The 22,476-nt window shown below is 35.6% G+C and overlaps 3 protein-coding genes and 1 pseudogene across 3 annotated transcripts; 2 read left to right on the top strand and 2 right to left on the bottom strand.

Annotated features, from left to right (window-relative positions):
* Positions 1–794: 794 nt before the first annotated feature.
* On the top strand, positions 795–2,849 carry LOC122602940. The gene has a single exon (XM_043775553.1). The coding sequence runs from the start codon at positions 795–797 to the stop codon at positions 2,847–2,849; it is 2,055 nt and encodes a 684-aa protein (XP_043631488.1).
* A 1,158-nt stretch (positions 2,850–4,007) lies between these two features.
* LOC122602939 lies at positions 4,008–6,331 on the bottom strand (annotated as a pseudogene).
* A 1,541-nt stretch (positions 6,332–7,872) lies between these two features.
* Positions 7,873–8,997, top strand: LOC122602938 (putative F-box protein At3g52320). Its single transcript, XM_043775552.1, has one exon. The coding sequence runs from the start codon at positions 7,873–7,875 to the stop codon at positions 8,995–8,997; it is 1,125 nt and encodes a 374-aa protein (XP_043631487.1).
* A 2,831-nt stretch (positions 8,998–11,828) lies between these two features.
* Positions 11,829–14,822, bottom strand: LOC122602927. Its single transcript, XM_043775541.1, has 2 exons — positions 14,588–14,822; positions 11,829–14,061 (listed from the first exon to the last, which is right to left on the bottom strand). The coding sequence occupies exons 1-2, from the start codon at positions 14,601–14,603 to the stop codon at positions 11,999–12,001; spliced, it is 2,079 nt and encodes a 692-aa protein (XP_043631476.1). The 5' UTR covers positions 14,604–14,822; the 3' UTR covers positions 11,829–11,998.
* Between the last annotated feature and the right edge of the window lie 7,654 nt (positions 14,823–22,476).

Here is a 22,476-nt window from a genome sequence, read left to right as displayed (position 1 = left end):
ACTTCAACAAGTTTTTTATAAACTTACACAGAAATTGTTTGTTATGAACAACCCCTCTCTTTACTTATACTCCTGTATCTATAAATACAAAGCTACAAATACTACAATTTTCCCCCTCTTCTTTCACAAATCACAACCATTAATAAATATACTTTCTCTTAAATGCTATTAGAATCTTTCAAGGAAGATGATCTCCCTTGCTGGTAAATCTTTTCTTTTTGTCTTTCTGTAATGCTTAGCTGTTAGGTTTGATATTGTTTTAATGTTTTTATATGTTTTCATTCAGTTTTTCTAATATAGTATCTATTCAGTTACAAAAATGTCCATAAACTGTTTCAAATTTTTAACTTATGAGACTTACTTACCCACTAACCCGCAGCTTAAGTTTTGGTATGGCATGGTTCGGTTTAGAAAAAGTTTGTTCCTAAGCTGGATTGTATATAGAATACATAGGTCGGATGTTATAGTTTGCCAAATTATAGATATAAAATGACAAGATAAAAATAACTGGTTCGGGTTTGGTATGGTTCAGGTTCTGCTGGTTTCGTTCAGGGAAAGGATTGGACCAAACCAATAACTGAGTCCTTTGCTAAGATTAAAAAAAAAACTGTAATTAAATGGAGAACCAGGTTGTAAAAACTCTAGAAGACTAGGACCAATGTCTGGACTGTATGTAGAAGAACCGGTTTTTTCGTTACTGTAAGAATCGGTCAGGCCAATTTCTGCACACTCCTGCTATATCTATCTTGCAGCTGATATCTCGTATCTTGAACTTGTGTCCAGCTCTGGCGTTGATGACGCTTCCAGACCACAGAGTATTGTTCCAAGTGGTACCAGATGACGTTAAGCATATGTGGAACGAGTGGGCATTGCGTGCCCTAATTTTGATCAGCCTTGCTTCTCAGATCACATTGATTTTACTAGGCAACGTTCGAAAATATAATCCTAGAACAAGGGTCAGAATGGCTCTCTGGTTTGCCTACATAATGGCATTAGCAGTCGCATCAGCAGCTCTTGGTGTTATAACCCGAACTGCCTTAGATGTATGCACCGACTCCCATACCCTTTCACAAGTTCACAAAATGAGCACTAGTGAGCTCATGTCTTTTTGGGCACCGTTTCTCCTTCTTCACCTTGGTGGTCCAGATGCTATTACTGCCTTTGCGTTGGAAGATAATGAGCTTTCATTAAGACAATTTATGGAGATCATTTTTCAATCAGGAGTAGCTCTTTACATCCTCTTGCTGTCATGGCCCGGGTGTTCTGATCTACCACAACTAAGTATACCGGTCTACGTAGCTGGTTTCATCAAATGTGCTGAACGTATTCGGGCTTTAAGGCTAGCAAATACAGAGAATCTTCGTGACTCGATGCTTGGTCCTCCTGACCCAGGTCCTAATTATCACAAATTCCTGGAGGATCTCCAGTTGAAAAAGTCTCAAGGGTTTAACGTGAAAGTTGAGGAGGTCCCCGAGACCCCTCTCCCGGCCAATGATCATTCATATCCTGCCGAAGGTAAAGAAATATCTGAAGCTTATAATCTATTTCAAACATTCAAGCGGCTTTTCGTCGATCTCATCCTCACATTTGAAGATAGAGATGGTAGTCAATCCTACTTCCGCCATCTCAAATCAGATGATGCTTTCCGTGTTGTTGAGATTGAACTTGGATTTGCATTTGACATGCTTTACACAAAGGCAAATGTGGTGTATACTTTTACTGGGCTCTTCCTTCGCCTTCTTAGCATTATTTTCCTTCTTATGGTACCAGTTGGCTTCTATTATGTCTGTGATATGGACGATTACCACTTTATCGACGTTGTCATAACGTACCTATTAACTGGTACAACAATGTTTATGGAAATAATTGCGGTCGTTACCATGCTGCGCTCTGATTGGACCGATCTTTGGTTGAGCCAACGGAACCTAACCCGGAAAATCCTCATATTCCCTTTCTTCAAGAAAGTTACCAAAAAAAGGTGGTCGGGTTCCATTGCACAGTTTGACCTGCTAAGCGTTGCTCTTGAAGAGAAGCCTGCTAGTTTTTTGAAGATTCAGACACTCGTTGGCATAGATGACATTCGTGTAAAGCACCGCTACAAGACTTATAGTAAAGTTTCTGAAGACCTAAAAAATTTAATCTACAGTCAGTTTCTTGAGTTCATGGTTTTAAACTCTGACCCCAAAGCGTTATGCACTCATAAAGGAAGTTTTTCTCTCCGAAAGAACGAGTGTGATGCTCTTCTATGGAGCATCACTAAGGTGGAATTCGATCAAAGCATTCTTATATGGCACATTGCCACCACTCTTTGCTTTTCAGAGAAGGACAATCAAGATGGAACCGACAACGATGTATGTCGTAGGGAAAGCAAGCACATATCTGACTATCTGTTGTATCTTCTCGTGTCATACCCCGTTATGTTACCAATAGGTATCGGCATGATCAGGTACCGTGACACCTGTGCTGAAGCCACGCGTTTCTTCAACGAAAAAGGTTTCATTACCGAAAAATCAGAAGCCTGCAGAAAGTTGGTTGAAGTAGATAGTTTGGAAGTTTTGCCTAGTAAAGTGAAGGGGGACCGATGCAAGTCTGTCCTTTTTGACGGATGCAGACTCGCGTTGACTTTGAAAAAGATGAAAAGGGAACGAATGTGGAGAGTCATGAGTCAAGTGTGGATCGAGATTCTGGCTTACGCTTCTACTCACTGCAGGGGATTTCACCATGAGCAGCAGCTTAGGAAAGGAGGCGAGTTTCTGACTCATGTCTGGCTTCTAATGGCACATTTGGGGATCACCGAGCAGTTCCAGGTTTCTCAAGGGCATGCTAGGGCTAGAATCAACGTCTTGTAACTATATCGGAGACCTAATTGATTCTACATTCTTTCATTGTTGTAATTTTGTAGATAAAACTATACAAGTGTTGTGCTATCTAAATACTATATGTGATTATATAATTTTATTTTTAATCCAGATAAAACTATAGAAGTTTCGATTTCTTTCAATTTCAATCGCAATTTAATACACAATTTATCAAAAAGTTCATCAAAATCAAATAAAAATTCGTTCAAAACTCGTACCTTTTATTCATCAAATTCTTCAATTCTTTCCATCCAATCGACTTAAAATATATCAGGTTTTGTTCACGAAGTAATTCCGGTCCTACCCGCGGTTTCGAGTTTCTGAACAGAACAGGTGATTCCAGTGGCCGGCGATGTTTTCCGGTAACAATTAGTTACATTAGCTGTTTTTCATATGATTTCGGCCGAATTGCGGGTTCTTAATTGGGCCACTAATGGGCTGTTGGTTTGAATTTCAACTCTTTGGGTAATTTTTTTCCTTTGGTATGCTATTGTTCGAGTGGACCTAATAAATTGGGTTGTGTTATTTCAATTGTAGCATAATTCCAAGTGTTCACAAACACTTACCCGAATTGATTTCAATTAGCACAGTACACCGCATGATGTGACGGTGGTTGTGATGGTGACGGTGTCTGGTTGGGCTACGGTTGATGGTGCAGCGGTGTTGAGTTGTTTATATAACTAATGTAAAAAATTAATAGACATATTTTAAAACATAAAGAATTGATAATGTAATTTAATTATTATTGTTAAAAAGGTAGTGTATGTAAAAGTATTTTAAGGGGTGCCAAGTGAAATATTATAATATTTTCAACATTACCAAATTAAAAAAAGTTATTCTTTTTAGGGATTTTCTAGTATGTGCCCTATTGGCATATTGTAAGAATTAAATAATCCACTCTAATTTCCATATATACTACTTAATTAATAGCTTTAATCTTTTCCTTTTTTCACCTATCCTTATTCTACCCTTTGCTAAAATAATGATGACATTGAATTTCTCTAAAATCAATCATATATTTACGGGAATTTATTTTTGATGTTTCACAAACAGAGTGTAACATATATCACTTCAATATCTCATATAGACTTGTAAAATAGATCAAGTTAACAATTAAATTTTCAAGGAAAACATTAAACATCTAACAAATTAAAACTTCAAAGAGAAAACGGGATTTAAATCTTGATTCTCTAACATGATTTTCTTTTTCTTAATAGCTCGTACCGAATTAGCATCTTCGTTCCCAAGTTTTTCTTTTTCCGGACAAGTGGTAGCATTATGACCAACACTTTTACAAAGAGTACAAGACCTTACTTGTTTCATTAATTCTCTTCCACCCTTCAAGCGTTTTTCTTTGGAACGTCCTTTTGTTTTTGAAGTAGGAGGACATCGAACCACACCTATTGCATTAATCACACTCTCATCGTTGTTTATAGACGTTGAATTCAGATTTGCTATATCACTTGATGGCACAACTTCTAGTCGACTCCATCGTGAAAGCCAATAAGAAAGGGGAATATTGAAACAGTCTTTATGAAGAAAAACACTTAAAATATGACGACATAATATACAAACGAACTCAAAATTCTTGCAACTGCACTTTGCCACACTACCGTTCCACTCCACCTCATGCATATTACCCCATGTCTCTTTATAATGTTTAACAGTGAACTTGTTACATACCATTTCATGAACCTTATATTGAGTTGCTAGTCAAAAAGTGATGACCTTGTTCTTCCAATGGTGATAGTGACTTTAACCTTGAGCCTTTGTATTTTTGCTTCATACTATCATGTGCTTGTGTTTGTTCCACGTCTTCTATTGCAAGTTCAACCTAGTTCAAATATATATATATATATATACATGAATTGAGAAATATATTATATAGCATATAATATAATTAAAACTTAATGAATTACTAATTATTTTCAAAATGAATAAATTAAAAATAACAACTTACTTGTCTAACAAATTGATTTAAACATGTGTTTGAAGATATAAATCTCTTTATAAATGCATTTATACTTTCAGACCTCCCGGTTGTTGTCATGCCACCAAAAAAATATTCGCGAAGATAAGTCGGCACCCAAAATCTTCTAATCTTGTACAACCCAATGACATGCTTATTTTCATCCAGATTGAAATATTTTATCACTGTTGACCATTGATGCTCAAATTCATCGATTGTATCCAACTTGTATAAGCTATAAAACTGTGAGCACCAACTTGAGTAATTGGTCCTTAATATAGAAGTGAACCAACCACTAAATTTAGTAGTGATATGCCATATGCAAAACGCATGTTTTGTAGAAGGCATTTCTTTTGCAATGGCCTCTGTGAGCCATGGATCTTGATCCGTTAATAATGTTTTTGGTGGACTTGTCATAAGAAGAGAAAAATTCTGCAATTTTATAATAATTTAGTCAGCTAAATTCTGAAATGATTATCATGCCTCTTTATAAATTTATTTTAATACAGTATTATGATTCCCTCTTTTTGATATAAGTAAATAAATTAATTTAAGGAAATTGATTTACCTTCAATAGCCATCTAAATGTGTTAGTTGTCTCATTCCGTAGAAGCGCACACCCAAATAAAATGGTTCTTCCATGATTATCAACTCCAACAAAAATACCGAAAGGCATGTCATAAGAATTTATCTTATATGTAGTATCAAATACCACCACATCTTTATATTTTTGGTACCAATCAAAACAACGACGGGGAGACCAAAATATATGTTCTAACTTGTTTTCATTATCAAGTGTAAATGCATATTGAAAATTTGGGTTTTCACTCTTACTTTTCATGCAATACTCCAATAGCTCTTTTGCATCATTTTGAGAGTGCATGACACGGATTTTTGCAAAATAATTATGAACATCCTTAGTGAGAAAATGAAGTTGTCCATGTGACAAATTTTTTTCGGCCTCCATGACATGCATAATTTGTTTAACCGATAAACCACATTGTTTGAGCATCAATATTCGTTTTTAATCTTCCGTTGTGATGCTACAATATGATGGAAGAAAACGTACCTCGTTGATGGATAACAACTCATGATTGTGATCTGAAATAAAAGTAGTAACTTGCCACTCCTTTGGAAATATTTCATTTGCTTTTCTCAATGTTATACGCATATGAGCCTTGCATTCACATCTCGTAGAAATCCGATTTCTTTGTTCTTTTGTTGGATCTACCGCTTTAGCCTCCTGGTGTCCTTCACGGTGACAAAAGAAATCTCGTCGTGCCTTTTCACCATTTTTATTAACAAACCTTCCTTTTCTAATTGAAAATCCATTGTATTTTGCAAAATTTTGATAAAACACAAATGCTTCTTCTTCACTAAGAAAACATTGACCCACAAATGGTTTTTCAAAAACTTGTTTTGTGCCTTCATAATTCACATCATGACTTGCAAAACATTCTTCTGCTGGAATTTCATTTAGATCAAATAAATGAATTTTATTCATTTTTGCAAATAAAATGTACGAAATAAAAGCATACTAATTTTGATCACTTTTTGTTGTAGGAAAAAGAAACATAAACAAGTTATATAGACTTTGTGTCAAAAAAAAAGGAGGGAAATTTACGAGGGAAATTTTTAAGAGGGAAATTTTAATATGTATCAAAAGATCGTAAGTTTCTTAGACAATTAAAGTTTATTTTAGTAAAATATTGGTGGGGTTATGTTACGATTGTACAACTCAAATGGAAAATCAACTGTAATATAGGCTTCAATTAGGAAAGGGTCAAATTAAGGATAGGTGAAAAAAAGAAAAGATTAAAGCAATTAATAGAGTGGATTATTTAATTCTTACAATATGCCTATAGGGCACACACTAGAAAATCCCTTCTTTTTATAATATATTGCTTGGTACACTATCAATAAGGGAAGTGATATTTATACAACAAATATTAGCTATCTACAACAAAGGTATACAATTTATTACGAAATGTACAACTATATTATGCAAGATTTATTGTAGAAGGCTAAAACTTGTTGTAACAATATCACTTCCCTATCATTAATGCTCAAAAAGTTGTTTTCGGCATAGCTACGATGATAACATGTTTCAATTTTTTTTTTTTTTATTTTATAAATATCATGTTTCGCAATACATCTAATTATTAATCGTGAAATGAATGTCATTCTATGTGTTCAAATAACTTTTGTGATTCACCAAAAGCAGCTTACTCGGCTATTCCTCAAGCTAGCCTAAATCTTAGTCGACCATATTATAGTGATTAGTGATTACTATGCTATTTTAATAGTAACACTTAGTTTAGTGTTGGTTTAAATGAAACTGTTTTGGATTTAAATTCTCATTGTGATGTTTTTAATTTTTATATATATTTTTTCTTCTTACCTCGTAAGTCACATATATGAGCAAAACTCGCAAATGCAACCATAAAACTCACAAAATTTAACTTATGTCTTCTCTTATATAAATAAAACAAAATTTTTATGACATAATTATCTTCTAAGCAATACACACTTGTCATTATTAGAACTTTTTATATTAGTTATTTTTTTTTTATTATTTTGATTTATGACAACATCTTTATTTAAAGTTTAAATCATTTTCTTATTAAATTATGATTTGTAATTTATTTCTTTTCTACCCTAAGTCTCATGTAAATTAAAATGTGATTATTTAATTTATGATTTATTTCACTTTTATTTTTGTTGTTTATGATGTCATTTTTTTAAAAAAAAGTTTGTATTATTTATTTTTAAAAACTCTAATAACTTATACATGTTAAATTTCCATCATCTACATAATTTTGTCATAGCAGTTTTTAAATTATTATGCAAGTTAAAAATTTTTTTATTTTTTTTGAAACATAAGGTATAATATTTTGAGGTTATGAATAATATATTTATTTTGTTGTTTACGCACACTAAGTATATTTGATACAAATATTTAAAGATAGCTATATGCATTTTGCTTATCAAAACTATAAAGTGAGTGAGTGAGAGTGACTCGTACACACAAACAATCAATCAAAAATGTCAGACAACATCCCATTTGAAAGCCAAATGGAAATCATTCAGAGGATCTCTGATACAAAATCTTTGATTCGGTGCCGATCGGTCTCAAAAGCATGGAAATTTGTGCTCGATAGCAAGAAGTTTGTTAATGCTCATACCCTCCGCCATGAGGCCCACAATCTTCATCTACTTATACAAGAACGAGATCTCGAGGTAAAATATGTTGACGATGACACTTTCCCACATCAAAAGCATGTGTTCATTCTGCACTCAGTTCACAAATTTATTAATGATGATTCAATGATACTCGGTTCTTCTCATGGCTTGTTATGTTTGTACGAACTTGAAATGAGGATCGCTGTTATCTGGAATCCTTGGATTAGAAAAACTGTTGATGTTGCAATACCTAATGTGTTTAGCAAACACTACACTAGGACTGTAGTTGGTTTTGGCGTTTGTCCTTGCCGTCTTGAACCTAAGCTTGTCAAAATTACTTATAATGTTGATTTTGGAAGATTAAAATATAGAAATACTAGCTCCCAAGTTGAGGTACTTACGTTAAGTTCAGGAGGGACTTGGAGAAGTCCGTTAAGTAGCAACCTTCCTCATAAATCCATTTGGTTTGAATTTTCTCAAGCAGTTGTAGATGGGTTTATCTATTGGAATGCCTATAAGAGGATTATCGTGGGTGGTGCATTTCTGACTCCCAAACTGATCATGTCATTTGATTTGACAAGGGAAGAACTCACCCAAGTAAACCTTCCTGATTGTTTAGCACTTAACCATGGTGATGTTTTGTTGCTATGTAACCTAAGGGAGTCTCTTGCTACCCTCGAGTTCGAGTTCAATGTATACAATGAGACAGTAACTCATCATGTGTGGATGATGATTGGGCATGGTTGTACTAGATCCTTTACTAAGCTATACTCCATTAATGAAACTGATGCATCAATATATACCACATTGGTATTCCGAAAAACTGGTGCACCCATAGTCGCAGTGAAGAATAACAAGGATGATCATTATTCTGAATTTGAACTTGCTATACATGAACCAGAATCAGTAACCAACACTAAGATCGGAATTCATGGTACTCGTTTTGTGCATTCCGACATGGAAACACTACTTTTGCTTGGTCATTGAGCTTTTTTGACAGAGGGAATATGACCACATTGCAAGTTTGCATTTGAATTGAAGACTTTTGAAAGATGCAAGCAAAATTCTGGAGATTTGAGTACAATTTCATGCTTACTAAAAGTTAAGAAAAGTTTTAAACTCTCGACATATCCCTTCATGCTTTTGTTATATGTGAGATCCATGTTTAGCATTAGTTAGGTTGAATCTTACTTAATTGTATATATTAATGCACTATTACTTTGTTTTAATCGTCATGTTTAGTGTTGGTCTAATTTGTATTTCAACTCTTTTCTAGTTGTCAATTTGGCATACTCACTTTGCAGTATATATGTGAATATGTGATGTTATTTCGGTTATATTATATCTCATTAATATATTAGGAGGGTACAACCTGAGTAACACCCTTTAGTTTTTCCTTATGTTTATTCCAATATTATATGAAATCAGGAGAATGAGCCTTTCATACACCATCAAGGCATTGACTTTGGTGAACCAGAACTTTCACTTTTTTAATCTTTGTTAAAATCTTTAAAGCCTAATTTTTTTTACTGCAGCAGGGCATACTCGATGTTCATTGGGAATAATTACCCAAATTTTTAGAAATGGGTCATTTGAGTTTGGCTAATTTGAGTCACTAATTGGATTTCAAAACTTGTCATACGTGTAGAAATGGGCAAACATGAACACATTTAATACTTTTACTTCCTTTTCACGCTGGCTATGGTATACTAAGAGTGGATTTGTTTAGTTTTCTGTAATAAGAATTTTTTTTTAATTTTTGTTTATAAAAGTGTGCTTCGATTTGTCTGCCTCCATTGCCTTCTTATGCTATAATGGCTTTTTAAGTTATAAGGTGTTTATAAAAGGAACAAATAAATGTGTCTGTCTTTTAAAATAAACCTTGTTGTTTAGTGCATAATTAGAGTGATACTATAAAGAAAGTTACATTAGCAGTTTTCTGCCGGCAAAGTTTTCAGGTCACTTTTGAAGGATGTTACCTTTAAGAACAGACTGCTAGACTGCTAGTTACATTAGCAGTTTTCTGAGAAAAATTGGAATTGTTCGGAATTTCTGCTGCTACTGTTATTAGGCGGATTTTTGACTTTAACTGAATTAGGGATGGCAACAGGCCGGGTTTTGGTAATCACGGACCCGGACCCGATAAAAATTCCCCGTCCTGGACCCGGACATGGACCTGGACCTAGACCTGACGGATCCCCATTTACCTACTAATCATCGGGTAACGGGTTTCCCCACGGGTAACTAGGGATCCATTAACATGCTAATCGAACCATGTACATCCGGAACTCTTACACTCCTAACGCAACATGAAGTCATAGAATTCATTGAGGTTTGGCATCTCTACAAGAGTTTATGAAATATAAATATAGTACGTCTTTGTGTCTGTGTTGCCATGAACTATCATACAACAATTAAAGTGAAGTTTTATGTTGGGTTCATACAACACTGAGCGTTTTTACTTGGAGTATTTTTTACAAATGACACATTTTTGACAAATATAAATGTTACAAAATAATTATATTATAATTTCCAATGGGTATGTAATATAAATGAGGCAGGTATATGGAATCGTGGCGGGTTTCAGGTATGCAGGTTTTCATTTAAACCCGTCCCTGGACCCGGACATAGGAAAGAAAATATAAAACCATACCTGGCACTGGACCCGAACCCGGACCAAAGATGTCGAGTTTCAGGTATTCCTATTGGGTATGAGTTTATTTTTGGCCATCTTTAAACTGAATAACCGAATATAATACCCAAATCAAAAATTACGTATATAGACAAATGGGGACCTCATCTTATAAATTAGACGCCTTTTTAATAAAAATGATGATTTTACCCTGTGAAATAACATAAATCCACATGAATTTTTTGTATTCACTAGCATGATACTCGCACGTTACAACGAATAATATTAACAGGGTGTCTCGTGCATAATATACAATAATCAGTACGTGGCAATCAAGACTTTTAATAAGGGGGCGTCTCATGCAGTCATGCATAATATACAATAATTAGTACATGGGCAATCAAGACATTCAATAGGAGGGGATAGGAATAGGAGAGGATTGTTTACGGGGAGAGAGGTATTTTAAACAATTCTCTTGTGTAACTTTTAATAGAAGGTTTATTCTTTTTATTAAGAGATATAGATATAGATAATAAATAGGGGTGATATTGGTACCACAACTTTTATTAAAAAAACAACTTGTATATTATACATTAACAAATTGTACTATGTGCCAAAATAAATACACCTTGGTTAAAATTTCAAGATCTCACCGTATTTAAGCAGTGAATGAAAGTTACTAACTCACAATTAAAAGTAAACCAGTGAAAAGCAAAAAAATTACATTGAAACCCTAAAGTGAGTGAGTGAGGGTTACTCAAAGACAAACAATCAAAGAAAATGTCAGACAACATTCCTTTTGAAATCCAAATGGAAATCGTTAAAAGAATCCCTGAAGTAAGAACCTATGCGAGTTGGAATTCATTGATTGCACTATATGCTGACACTAAAGCAGCATGGTTGGATTAGTGGTAAACATCCTTGCCTCTGGAGACAGAGGTCATGGGTTCGATCCTCATCCCATGCAAAGGTTGGAGGGCCTTTTCTACCATTTAGATAAAAACTGGAAGCAACCTCTCTACTTAGGTAGAGGTAAGGTCTGCCTACATCTTAACCTCCCCCATACACCGTCGAGGTATTGGGGCTCAAAACCCGCGGAAGGCGGCACTGAGAAGTTACTTGCTATATACTGACACTATACTGAAAGCATATGGTTCAGTTTACCTAGTTGCCAATAAAACTTTACTTCGCAAAATACAGCCTGTTCATTTGTATATATACATAAAGCCATAACATTGTATATATTACATCACATTGATTTTGTAAGAAAGCAATGACAGAATGTTAGTGATTTGATCCTAGCTTTCACATAGCAAGCCACGAATTACTGGATGATTACATTATGGTGATAACTTATCAGACGATAATTCTAGCTCTAGCATGACCTTGTAATTCCTGAAACTGCTCAGTGATGCCCAAATGTGCCATCAGAAGCCAAACATGAGTCAGGAACTCCCCTCCTTTACGAAGCTGCTGCTCATGGAAGAATCCGCTACAGTGAGTAGCAGCGTAGGCTAGAATCTCGATCCATACTTGACTTGTGACTCTCCAGATGCGTTCTCTTTTCATCTTTTTCAAAGTCAACGCGAGTCTACAGCCATCAAAAAGGACAGACTTGCATCGATCCCCCTTCACTATACTAGGCAAAATGTCCATACAATCAACTTCAAGCAACTTTCTGCAGGCTTCAACCTTTTCGGTTATCAAACCTTTTTTGTTGAAGAAACGCTTGGCTTCAGCACAGGTGTCACGGTACCTGATCATGCCGATACCTCTTGGTAACATAAGAGGGTATGACACGAGAAGATACAACAGATAGTCAGATATGTGCTTGCTTTCGGTACGACATACACCAATGTCAGCACCATCTTGATTGTCCACCTCTAAAAAGCAGAGAGTGGTGGCAATGTGCCATATAAGGATGCTTTGATCGAATTCCACCTTAGTGATGCTCCATAGCAGAGCATCACACTCATTCTTTCTGAGAGAAAAACTTCCTTTATGAGTGCATAACGCTTTGGGGTCGGAATTTAAAACCATGAACTCACGAAACTGACAATAGATCAACTCTTTTAGGTCATCAGAGACTTTACTATAAGTCTTGTAGCGGTGCTTTACCCGAATGTCATCTATCCCAACGGCTTTCTGAATCTTCAAAAAACTAGCGGGCTTCTCTTCAAGAGCAACACTGATTAGGTCAAACTGTGCAATGGAACCCGACCACCTTTTTTTGGTCACTTTTTTGAAGAAAGGGAATATGAGGATTTTTCGGGTTAGGTTCCATTGGCTCAACCAAAGATCAGTCCAATCAGATCGCAGCATGGTATAGACTGCAATTATTTCCATAAAGATTGCTGTACCAATTAATAGGTAAGTTATAACAATGTCCATAAAGTGGTAATCGTCCACACCACGGACATAATAGAAGCCAACTGGTACCATAAGAAGGAAAATAATGCTAAGGAGGCGCAGACGGAGCCCAGTAAACGTATACACCACATTTGCCTTAGTATAAAGCATGTCAAATGCAAATCCAAGTTCAATCTCAACTACACGGAAAGCATCATCTGATTTAAGATGGCGGAAGTAGGATTGACTATAATCTCTATCTTTAAACGTGAGGATGAGATCAACAAAAAGACGCTTGAATGTTTGAAATAGATCATAAGCTTCTGATATTTCTTTACCTTCTGCAGGATATGAATGATCATCGGCTAGGAGAGGGGTCTCGGCGACCTCCACAATTTTCACGTTAAACCCCTGAGACTTTTTCAAGTGGAACTCCTCAAGGAATTTGGGATAATCGGGACCTGGGTCAGGAGGACCGAGCATCGATTCACGGAGATTCTCTGTATTTGCTTGCCTTAAAGCTCGGATACGTTCAGTGCATTTGATGAAACCAGCCATGTACACCAGCATACTTAGTAGCGGGAGATGGGAACACCCGGGCCATGACAACAAGAGGATATAAAGAGCCACTCCTGATTGAAAAATGATCTCCATAAATTGTCTTAATGAAAGCTCATTATCTTCCAACGCAAAAGCGGTGATAGTATCTGGACCCCCAAGGTGAAGAAGGAGAAACGGTGCCCAAAAAGACATGAACTCACTAGTGCTTATTTTATGAAGTTGTGAAAGGGTATGAGAGTCAGTGGATACATCAAAGGCAGTTCGGATTATAACACCAAGAGCTGCTGATGCGACTGCTGATGTCATTATGTAGGCAAACCAGAGAGCCATTCTGACCCGTGTTCTTGGATTATATTTTCGAACATTGCCTAGTAAAATTAATATGATCTGAGAAGCAAGGCTGATCAAAAGCAGGGCACGCAATGCCCACTCATTCCACATATGCTTAATGTCATCAGGTACCATTTGGAATAATCTTCGGTGGTCTGGAAGCGTCATCAACGCTAAAGCTGGACACAAGTTCAAGACACAAGATATCAGCTGCAACATATATAAAGCAGGGGTGTGCAGAAATCGGTCTTCTGAGCAAAGTGTATGAAAAACAGGTACTTCTAGATACGGTCCAGTTAAAGGTTTTCCAAACCAAACGAGGTTTTTTTAGGGTAAAACTAGTTGCTGGTTGGGAATGATTTTCTTATTTAAAATCAGTTCGTTTGGTCCAATACTGCCCGAAACCAGCAGAACCCGAACTGGCTTTAACAAAAAATCTGTATTAATAATAATAATAATAATAATAATAACTTTGCAAACTCTGTATTCTATATACAATCCAGTTTAGGGACAAAAACTTGTTCTAACCCGAACCATGCCATACCAAAACTAAAGCTGTGGGTAAGTCAAGTCTCATAAGTTAATAATTTAAAATAGCTTATGGGCACTATTTGCTACTGAACAGATATTAGGATAAACGAATAAAAACAATAATATCAAACCTAACAGAAGAAAATTACAGAAACAAAAAAAAAAAAGATTTACCAGCAAGGGAGATCATCTTCCTTGAAAGAGTAGCACTTATATATGATCTACGCAAGGGGAGTTAAAAACCTGGGACTTAATAATTTTCAATCATGTTTTTGTTTTGTAACACCTTCTTCGGAAATTGAAATAATCTCCCACTTATTCTTTCATTTTTTTTTCAATAGATAGGCCGGCCTTCACCAAAGGAAACTACCAGGTATGTTTCAACCAAATAAATTTCTGACTGACTTTTGAGACAATGTAATTTCCGTCCCTTTTCACCCAAACTCTTTTAAAATCCAAGAAAGGACAAAGTATTTTATACTTGATTTTTATACAATATTTTATACGTGGATATATCATGTGTGTGGTATACAAAAAAAATGGAATAGAATAATAATTAAATGCCGTTTACTTAATTACACCACTCCTATCAAATTAAATCATCTTGATCGTTGTATTAAAATTAATAATCAAAAATAAATTGACTATTGACTTTAACTTAGTGATTAAAAGTTCTTAATATGACTAATTATGTTATAAAACTTGAAAAAGTCTTTTCCCATAATAAACATCATGTATTTTCGAACTATCTAAAAAAACTATCTACCAAATATTATCTTACTATATTTTATAAGTGGTATTTACTTAATCCATATGAACCCAAAAACATCAAAGTCTCATATCTTCCTTAATAAAATTATTTATTTATGTAAAAATTTTCTGATCTAATTTTTGTTTGAATGATTTGTTTCGATATATTCTCTGTCCATGATCAATATTTATCCTCTCTTCTTAGGGCGGAGGGAGTACTAGTCGGGTATGGCTCAGTTTCGTCGAACCCGATTGGCTACACAACCACCTATCGGGTAACGACCAAGTATCTCAAATCGGGTAGCATATCGAGTTGTGAAGCCGATCCTTGGGTTCAGATTTTCTACCGTTGGCTTGTGGGACCCCCTCCACCCAAAACGGCTAATTTGACTCAATTAAAAAAAAAAAAAAGTTACACCCTTTTTCAACTATAAAAACCTTATTTTTTACACCACAACTTCCATACAACCCAATATTCTTTTGTTTTTCACAACTATAAATACAATACTCATTTTACCTTATACACATTTTCGAAAGAACTATGGCATACAACATGCCAAATATGACTGTTTTTGATGCAAAAATAGCGATGCAAAATCACATGTTTGACGACGTCAGACATAGATCTGAGGTAAATACTATGATTCAAAACGTAGGACAACAAGGCGGCTTACATGGCCTAAATCGAACGAATTTAAGTTGTAGTCAGGTTACCAGACTGACCCCGGGGGAGAAGTACGCAACTCCCCCCGACGACGTTGCCCGGTCTACTGGATGCTATCGATACAAACATCGCAATGACGACAGTGACACTGACTCAGATTATTCAGTATGTTAGTATTATTATGTATGTTTTGCAGGGTATGATTTTAAGCTATTTTTTTATGTTTTTTTTTTAAATGTATTGTGTTTTTCTTACAAATGTATTGTGTTTTTTTTTAAGTTTTAATGAAATGGTTATGTTTTATATTTACGAGCATTGTACCCGCGCGTTGCGGCGGCTAGAAGGTGATGACAATATAAAAGGAGGTTGTGGTGGAGATCGAGGGAGACGGTGGAGAAGGAGGGCGACGACCGGGGGGGGGGGGTTATAGAAGGTTGACAGTGTGTAATGATGAGAGAGGATGAGAGAAATGAGTGATTATAAGGGTTTTATGTTTAAGTAGGGGTATTTTGGGGAAAAAAAATGCTGAATTTTAAGAAATTCAATACTCTTTATAAGAGAGTATAGATATAGATATAGAAGTATAGACAGATATATTTTTAATTATATATAAAAAAATTAAATGAAAATAAAAGAAATTGGGTAGGATTATGTATGTAAGGATAGAAATTGAGTAATAATTGAATAATTGTGAGTTAAAAGGTTTTGATCAGAGATAAATCAGATAAAATTATGTATTTGGTACCATTCCCTCCCCATTAAATCAGTATTTTCTTCACGTCCAGTCGTCCACATTGAGGTTTGATCCCACCTAACCTGCCTCATAAGTCATAGAGTAAGAAATTTCTTGGAACCTGTAGATGAAAAACCATCTCATCATCTCATATATATTTCTTATTATTAAGGTTAACTTTAAACATATTTATTTTTTTTACTTATATCTTTAATGTAATTTAATGACTCTCTGTGTCACTTTGTCTAAATGAATTTCTAAGTTGGACGAGGCATTGATTATAGAGCTCACATAAAGTCGAGCTTTTTTTGAACAACTCGAACTCGATTGAGTCGAGTTATTATCGAGCTCGAGCCCAAGCATTAAATTCAGGTTTAAAATAATTACCGAGCCGAGCTCGAGCTTTACATATCTTGGCTCGAATACTTATCGATCTTTTCGAGCTTTCAATATATTATGTGTACATATTTTTGATAGCATAAACTATATATATTTATATATATATATATATTCGAGCTTTTCGAGCTTTCAATAGCATAAATTGTATTGTATATATATTTTCGAGCCGAGTTTCAAGCCGAGCTCGACATATTTATAGACACAAGCCAAGCTCGAGCCTTTTTTGAGCTTTTCGAGCCGAGCTCGAGCCATATTGTAAGAACGGCGAATCAAGCTCGAGCATACACACTAAACGCTTTCGAGTCGACCTGGAGCCTACTGAATATTGTTCGAGCCGAGCTTGAGCTATGCTGAACTCGAGCCCGGCTTGGCTAAATAACACGCCTAATTGATTATTGGCTTTTTAGTATTGAAGATTTGGTTTTTTTTTATGTAGAAAGAGAATCAGATATGAATAAATGTAGATGAGAGAAGCATGTATAAACATAATGGTCAACCATTTAGCCGTGTACAAAAGAAAAAAGTTTGTGGGTGAAACTCATGGATAAAAAAGCATAATGAGCAACTGTGTATAAATGGAAAGTACGTTAACCTTACTGTGATTAATCCTTATTTGGTATTATTATCCTCTCTTCTTCTTAATTAAATTTAAATCAGTCACTTTCTTCATGTATTTTATTGTTCAAAGACCAAGTCAAATATCTCCATGAACCTTAATCAGTTTTTAAAGTATTTTGTTAATCTGTTTTTTATTATTATTATTATTGTCGACCACCTCATAAGTCTATGAATCGAAATTTCCCGGAAGCTGTAAATGAAATAACTTTGAAAAGAACGACATAATTAAAACATAATAAATTGCCTATGTTCTTCTGGGGCAAATCTAATTACCTATGCATCAAATCTCCCAAATATTTACCGAGAAATTTATAGTGGTTTAAGATTTTCTTGTTAATTATTCAGTGACAGACATGTCCTAGCATATATAAATTTGTTACTAGTATTATTTCATCCTCTTCATCAAATTTATTACCGGGAATTAATCACTTATCGAGAGTTTCAAATGAATTCGAATGGTAAGAATTTTTGTTATTATTCTTAACTTTTGTAACTCTAAAACCTATTCAGTCGAAAATACTAGTGTTTTTGGTACTAATTTGGGAGACTAGCAGCTAGCTCGATCACATGGCATGATCATCTTTAATTTTGTTGTTGTTTTGATCTGAACTTGTTTTTAAACATGTGTTGTATGTAGGTGTAAATACACATTGGGGTCACCACAGGAGGTTAATTGTGGTGATACCAGGTTATGTTAGGAAGATATGGAACATGTGGGCGCTTCCTGTACTCATGGTCATCATTCTTAGTTTTCAGTTCATCTTCATGCTAGGCAACCGTCGAAGATACTATCAAAGAGGTCGATACCGAATTCCTCTCTGGTATGCCTACTCGTTCAAAAACCCGGTGGCAACAACAGCTCTTGGTTATATACTCACCCAAACGGCCTTAGAGAGTTGCAGTACCTCTAAAACAAACGAGCTCATGTCTTTTTGGGGGTCACTTATTTTTCTCCACCTATGTGGTCCAGATAGTATTACCGCCTACTCTTTAGAAGACAACAATCTTTGGTTGAGGCGCTTGGGGGAACTGTTTATTCCCTGTGCGATGGCTGTGAATATATTATTATTATCCTTGCCCGGGTGTTCTCATCTCCCGTCGCTAAGCATATTTGTTCATATAGCCGGGTACATCAAGTTATTTGAACGTTTTCAGTCTCAGAGGTCAGCCAGCCCAGAGCATATCCAAGAGTCAATATCTTGTCCTGCATCCGCTCTTTCAGTTGATTATTCTGTGATGCTTTCTTGTAAGATGACACGTGTAGCTTACAATTTATTTCAAGAAGTCAGGCCGCTTTTGGTTGACCTTCCATATGAAGATACGGGTAACCCCATCTTCAGCGATGAACATACAGCTGAGGAAGCTTTTGATGTTGTTGATACTGCTCTTGGGTATGGCTATGACCATTTATACACAAACAGAAGTAGGCTGTGTACCTTCAAGGGCCACCTACTTCATGCCCTTGGTGTTCTTCTTGTTTTTTTAGCAGGAGCAGGCTTCTGTTTTCTATGTGATATCGACGACTACCAACCCATTCACGTTGCCATAACCTTCCTATTAATTGTTTCAGAAGTAGGCATGAAAGAAATCTTTGCAGTTATTACCATGCTTCAGTCTGATTGGACGGAACTCTTGTTGAGCCGATACAATCTCACCCGTGATATCCTCGTATTCTCGTTCCTTAAGCAACCAAGTAAAAAAAGGTGGTCCAACTCGATTTCACAATTAGACCTCCTAAGTGTTGCCATGGAGGAGATGCCTGCTTGGTTTTCACCACTTCAGAAATACTTTGGGATAGACAAGCATCTTGAAAAACATCGTTACAGGTCATATAGTGAAGTTCCTGGTCTTCTGAAGAATCTGATCCACAAGCAGTTTTGGGATACTAAAAGGCACAGCTCTGACCCAAAGGCATTATATATCCACAAAGGTGGGTTGTCTCTTAAAAGACATGGGTGCCGCACTCTCCTCTGGAGCATCGACAGGGTGGACTTTGTTGAGATCATTCTTATATGGCATGTTGCTACCGCTCTCTGCTATCACTCGAAAGTTGTGGATCAAGTTGGAATCTACCGTAAGGCAAGTAAACTTGTATCCGAGTACCTGATGAATCTTGTTGTGTCACACCCTGAACTGCTGCCTAAAGGATTTGGTATGATTAGGTATCGTGAAACGTGCGCTCAAGTCAAGGATATTCTTCGAACTAGTAGTCCTATTATTGCTGGGAAAGCTTTAGCCTGTGAGAAATTGCTTGCATTTAATTGGACTGAAATGCCGCCTACAGATCAGTGCAGATCTGTACTGTTTGAAGGCTGCAAACTTGCGAGAGATTTGATGAAGATGGACAACACACTGACGTGGCAAGTCGCGAGTGAAGTTTGGATAGAGCTACTAGCCTATGCAGCTGCTAACTGCAAAGGGGTTAACCACTCTCACCAGCTCCGAAGAGGGGGTGAATTTCTGACTCACGTATGGCTTATCATGGTTGGGTTAAAAATCTTCGGCTTGGAGGTGTAATGTGTGATAACTTAATTGGGTCAATCCATTTCGTAGAGGCCCTTGTCTTTTTCGTGTGTAAGTTTAGGATCAATTCTAACACAAAGGGTAAATAAGATTATTTAAGAGGGAAAAAAACAAAAAGTCAAAAAAAAAAAAAAAAAAAAAAGAAGAAAAGAAAAAGAATTTAGTGTTTATGGTAGAGACCCTTTGTATATAACTAACTAGAAAATGTGGCCTCTTCTAACATGTCTAACTCAGTGGAACGTCGACTTTGTATATAACTAAAAAATTAACTCCGCATTTCGCTACGGTTTTATTGTAATAGTTTATGTTAACAATAAACTAATTATTTTTGAACAGCATATATGAGTTTAGCGGCAAGGAAATCAATACAAATATATGTTTGTTATTGTTGTATTCGAATATCTAATGAAACCGACAACGTACATATATTTCTCATTGTTGTATATTGAATATCTAATGGAATCTTGTCAAATATCAAATTGTGACAAACTCTAAACTTGATTATGAGAACCAACATATAAATGATCTCTTATTATTTAGTACAAATTATAACATAACAACCATATCAACATATTAACATATAAATATATCTGTTATTATTTAGCACATCTGTTTTAAAATATCATATCATATCTTATAGAAAGATATACGTTATACATTCAAACCATGTGGGAAAATGCCTACACGGACCTTCGATCACACTATCCGACCATATATATATTTAGCAATCCATTTACAACATCTTTCATCCAATCTCAAGTTCTAAACTATTGTTTAAGTCCATTACAAACTTGGCCTTACACTCTCATGACACATAAAATCAAAAACTATAGCTCCTGCCACTTTATGTCATAAAAAGGGTCGTTAGATATATATTCTGTGCTATTGGCAATATATACAACTCACCTTCTCTCATGATTAACGGTCAGAGTCATAATGCTTATTTCTATTCAAGTTCATGCATTTATTTGTCCAGTCATCGGACACCTTCTGTTCAAGCCTCCAAGTTAAGTTAGGCTGTTAGCCTGTTATGGGCAAAGGAAATTTTGATGTACGCCTTTCTAATATTAGCAAAAGACTCTTACCTGAAATTTCAGATATGCAACATACAAAAGTATACCCTTACGGCTTTAATCTATACCCATGTTATTTAGTCAACCTTTCATTTAGACATTTAGTAGAGGTTACGAGCTAGGAAGTTCACTACAAAATGGATAATGATAAATCAACCTAATTGGTGTGCCTAAAGATGTGCCTACTTGTATTAAATATTAATACGTGTATATGTAGGTCCAATGTGAGACTTTTTTTTTGGAAAGAGTATCACTATCAAAGTATTGTTTATATGTCACTGTTATATATTATATGTTCATTTTAATTTGTTATCCACTTATCTGTTTCCTTTGTCCCTGTAAACTTAATTTTCTAATTCTTTTGATGAGTTCTGTAATGATGTTTATGTGTGTATATGAATGCTAGCAGAACCTAATTTGTCAATATCGAACTGAAACTAGAACTTACTATATCAGAACTCGAATTGACGGTTGTCGAAATTCATAACCAAGAAAACGATTCTTTTTTTTTTTATCTAGTTAAATTTGAAACCAATTGATAACAGAACCTTTTGGGTTACCATTAGTCCACTAATATGAATATAGTTTTTTAGTAGAACTTTCTTATAACAATTATATGTACTATCAGGAGGCAATGTGGACGTAACCACCACACCTCACCACACCACATTGCACCACACCACAGAAGTCAATGCTATATCTGAAGATGTGTTATATCTTAATGTATCTTCTAGGCAAGTTTCATTATCCACTTCAACAAGTTTTTTATACACTTACACAGAAATTGTTTGTTATGAACAACCCCTCTCTTTACTTATACTCCTGTATCTATAAACACAAAGCTACAAATACTACAATACCGTGACACCTGTGCTGAAGCCACACGTTTCTTCAACGAAAAAGGTTTCATTACCGAAAAATCAGAAGCCTGCAGAAAGTTGGTTGAAGTAGATAGTTTGGAAGTTTTGCCTAGTAAAGTGAAGGGGGACCGATGCAAGTCTGTCCTTTTTGACGGATGCAGACTCGCGTTGACTTTGAAAAAGATGAAAAGGGAACGAATGTGGAGAGTCATGAGTCAAGTGTGGATCGAGATTCTGGCTTACGCTTCTACTCACTGCAGGGGATTTCACCATGAGCAGCAGCTTAGGAAAGGAGGCGAGTTTCTGACTCATGTCTGGCTTCTAATGGCACATTTGGGGATCACCGAGCAGTTCCAGGTTTCTCAAGGGCATGCTAGGGCTAGAATCAACGTCTTGTAGCTATATCGGAGACCTAATTGATTCTACATTCTTTCATTGTTGTA

The sequence above is a fragment of the Erigeron canadensis genome, chromosome 6 (assembly GCF_010389155.1).
Source record: "Erigeron canadensis isolate Cc75 chromosome 6, C_canadensis_v1, whole genome shotgun sequence".
In the NCBI taxonomy this organism is placed as follows: Eukaryota; Viridiplantae; Streptophyta; class Magnoliopsida; order Asterales; family Asteraceae; genus Erigeron; species Erigeron canadensis.
Note: the sequence above shows the minus strand (reverse complement) of the source record. Positions and strands in the feature narration are given on the sequence as shown.

Bases quoted from the DNA above. Each gene is read 5' to 3' on its own strand.
- LOC122602938 (XM_043775552.1), top strand. From the start codon at position 7,873: ATGTCAGACAACATCCCATTTGAAAGCCAAATGGAAATCATTCAGAGG.
- LOC122602940 (XM_043775553.1), top strand. From the start codon at position 795: ATGACGCTTCCAGACCACAGAGTATTGTTCCAAGTGGTACCAGATGAC.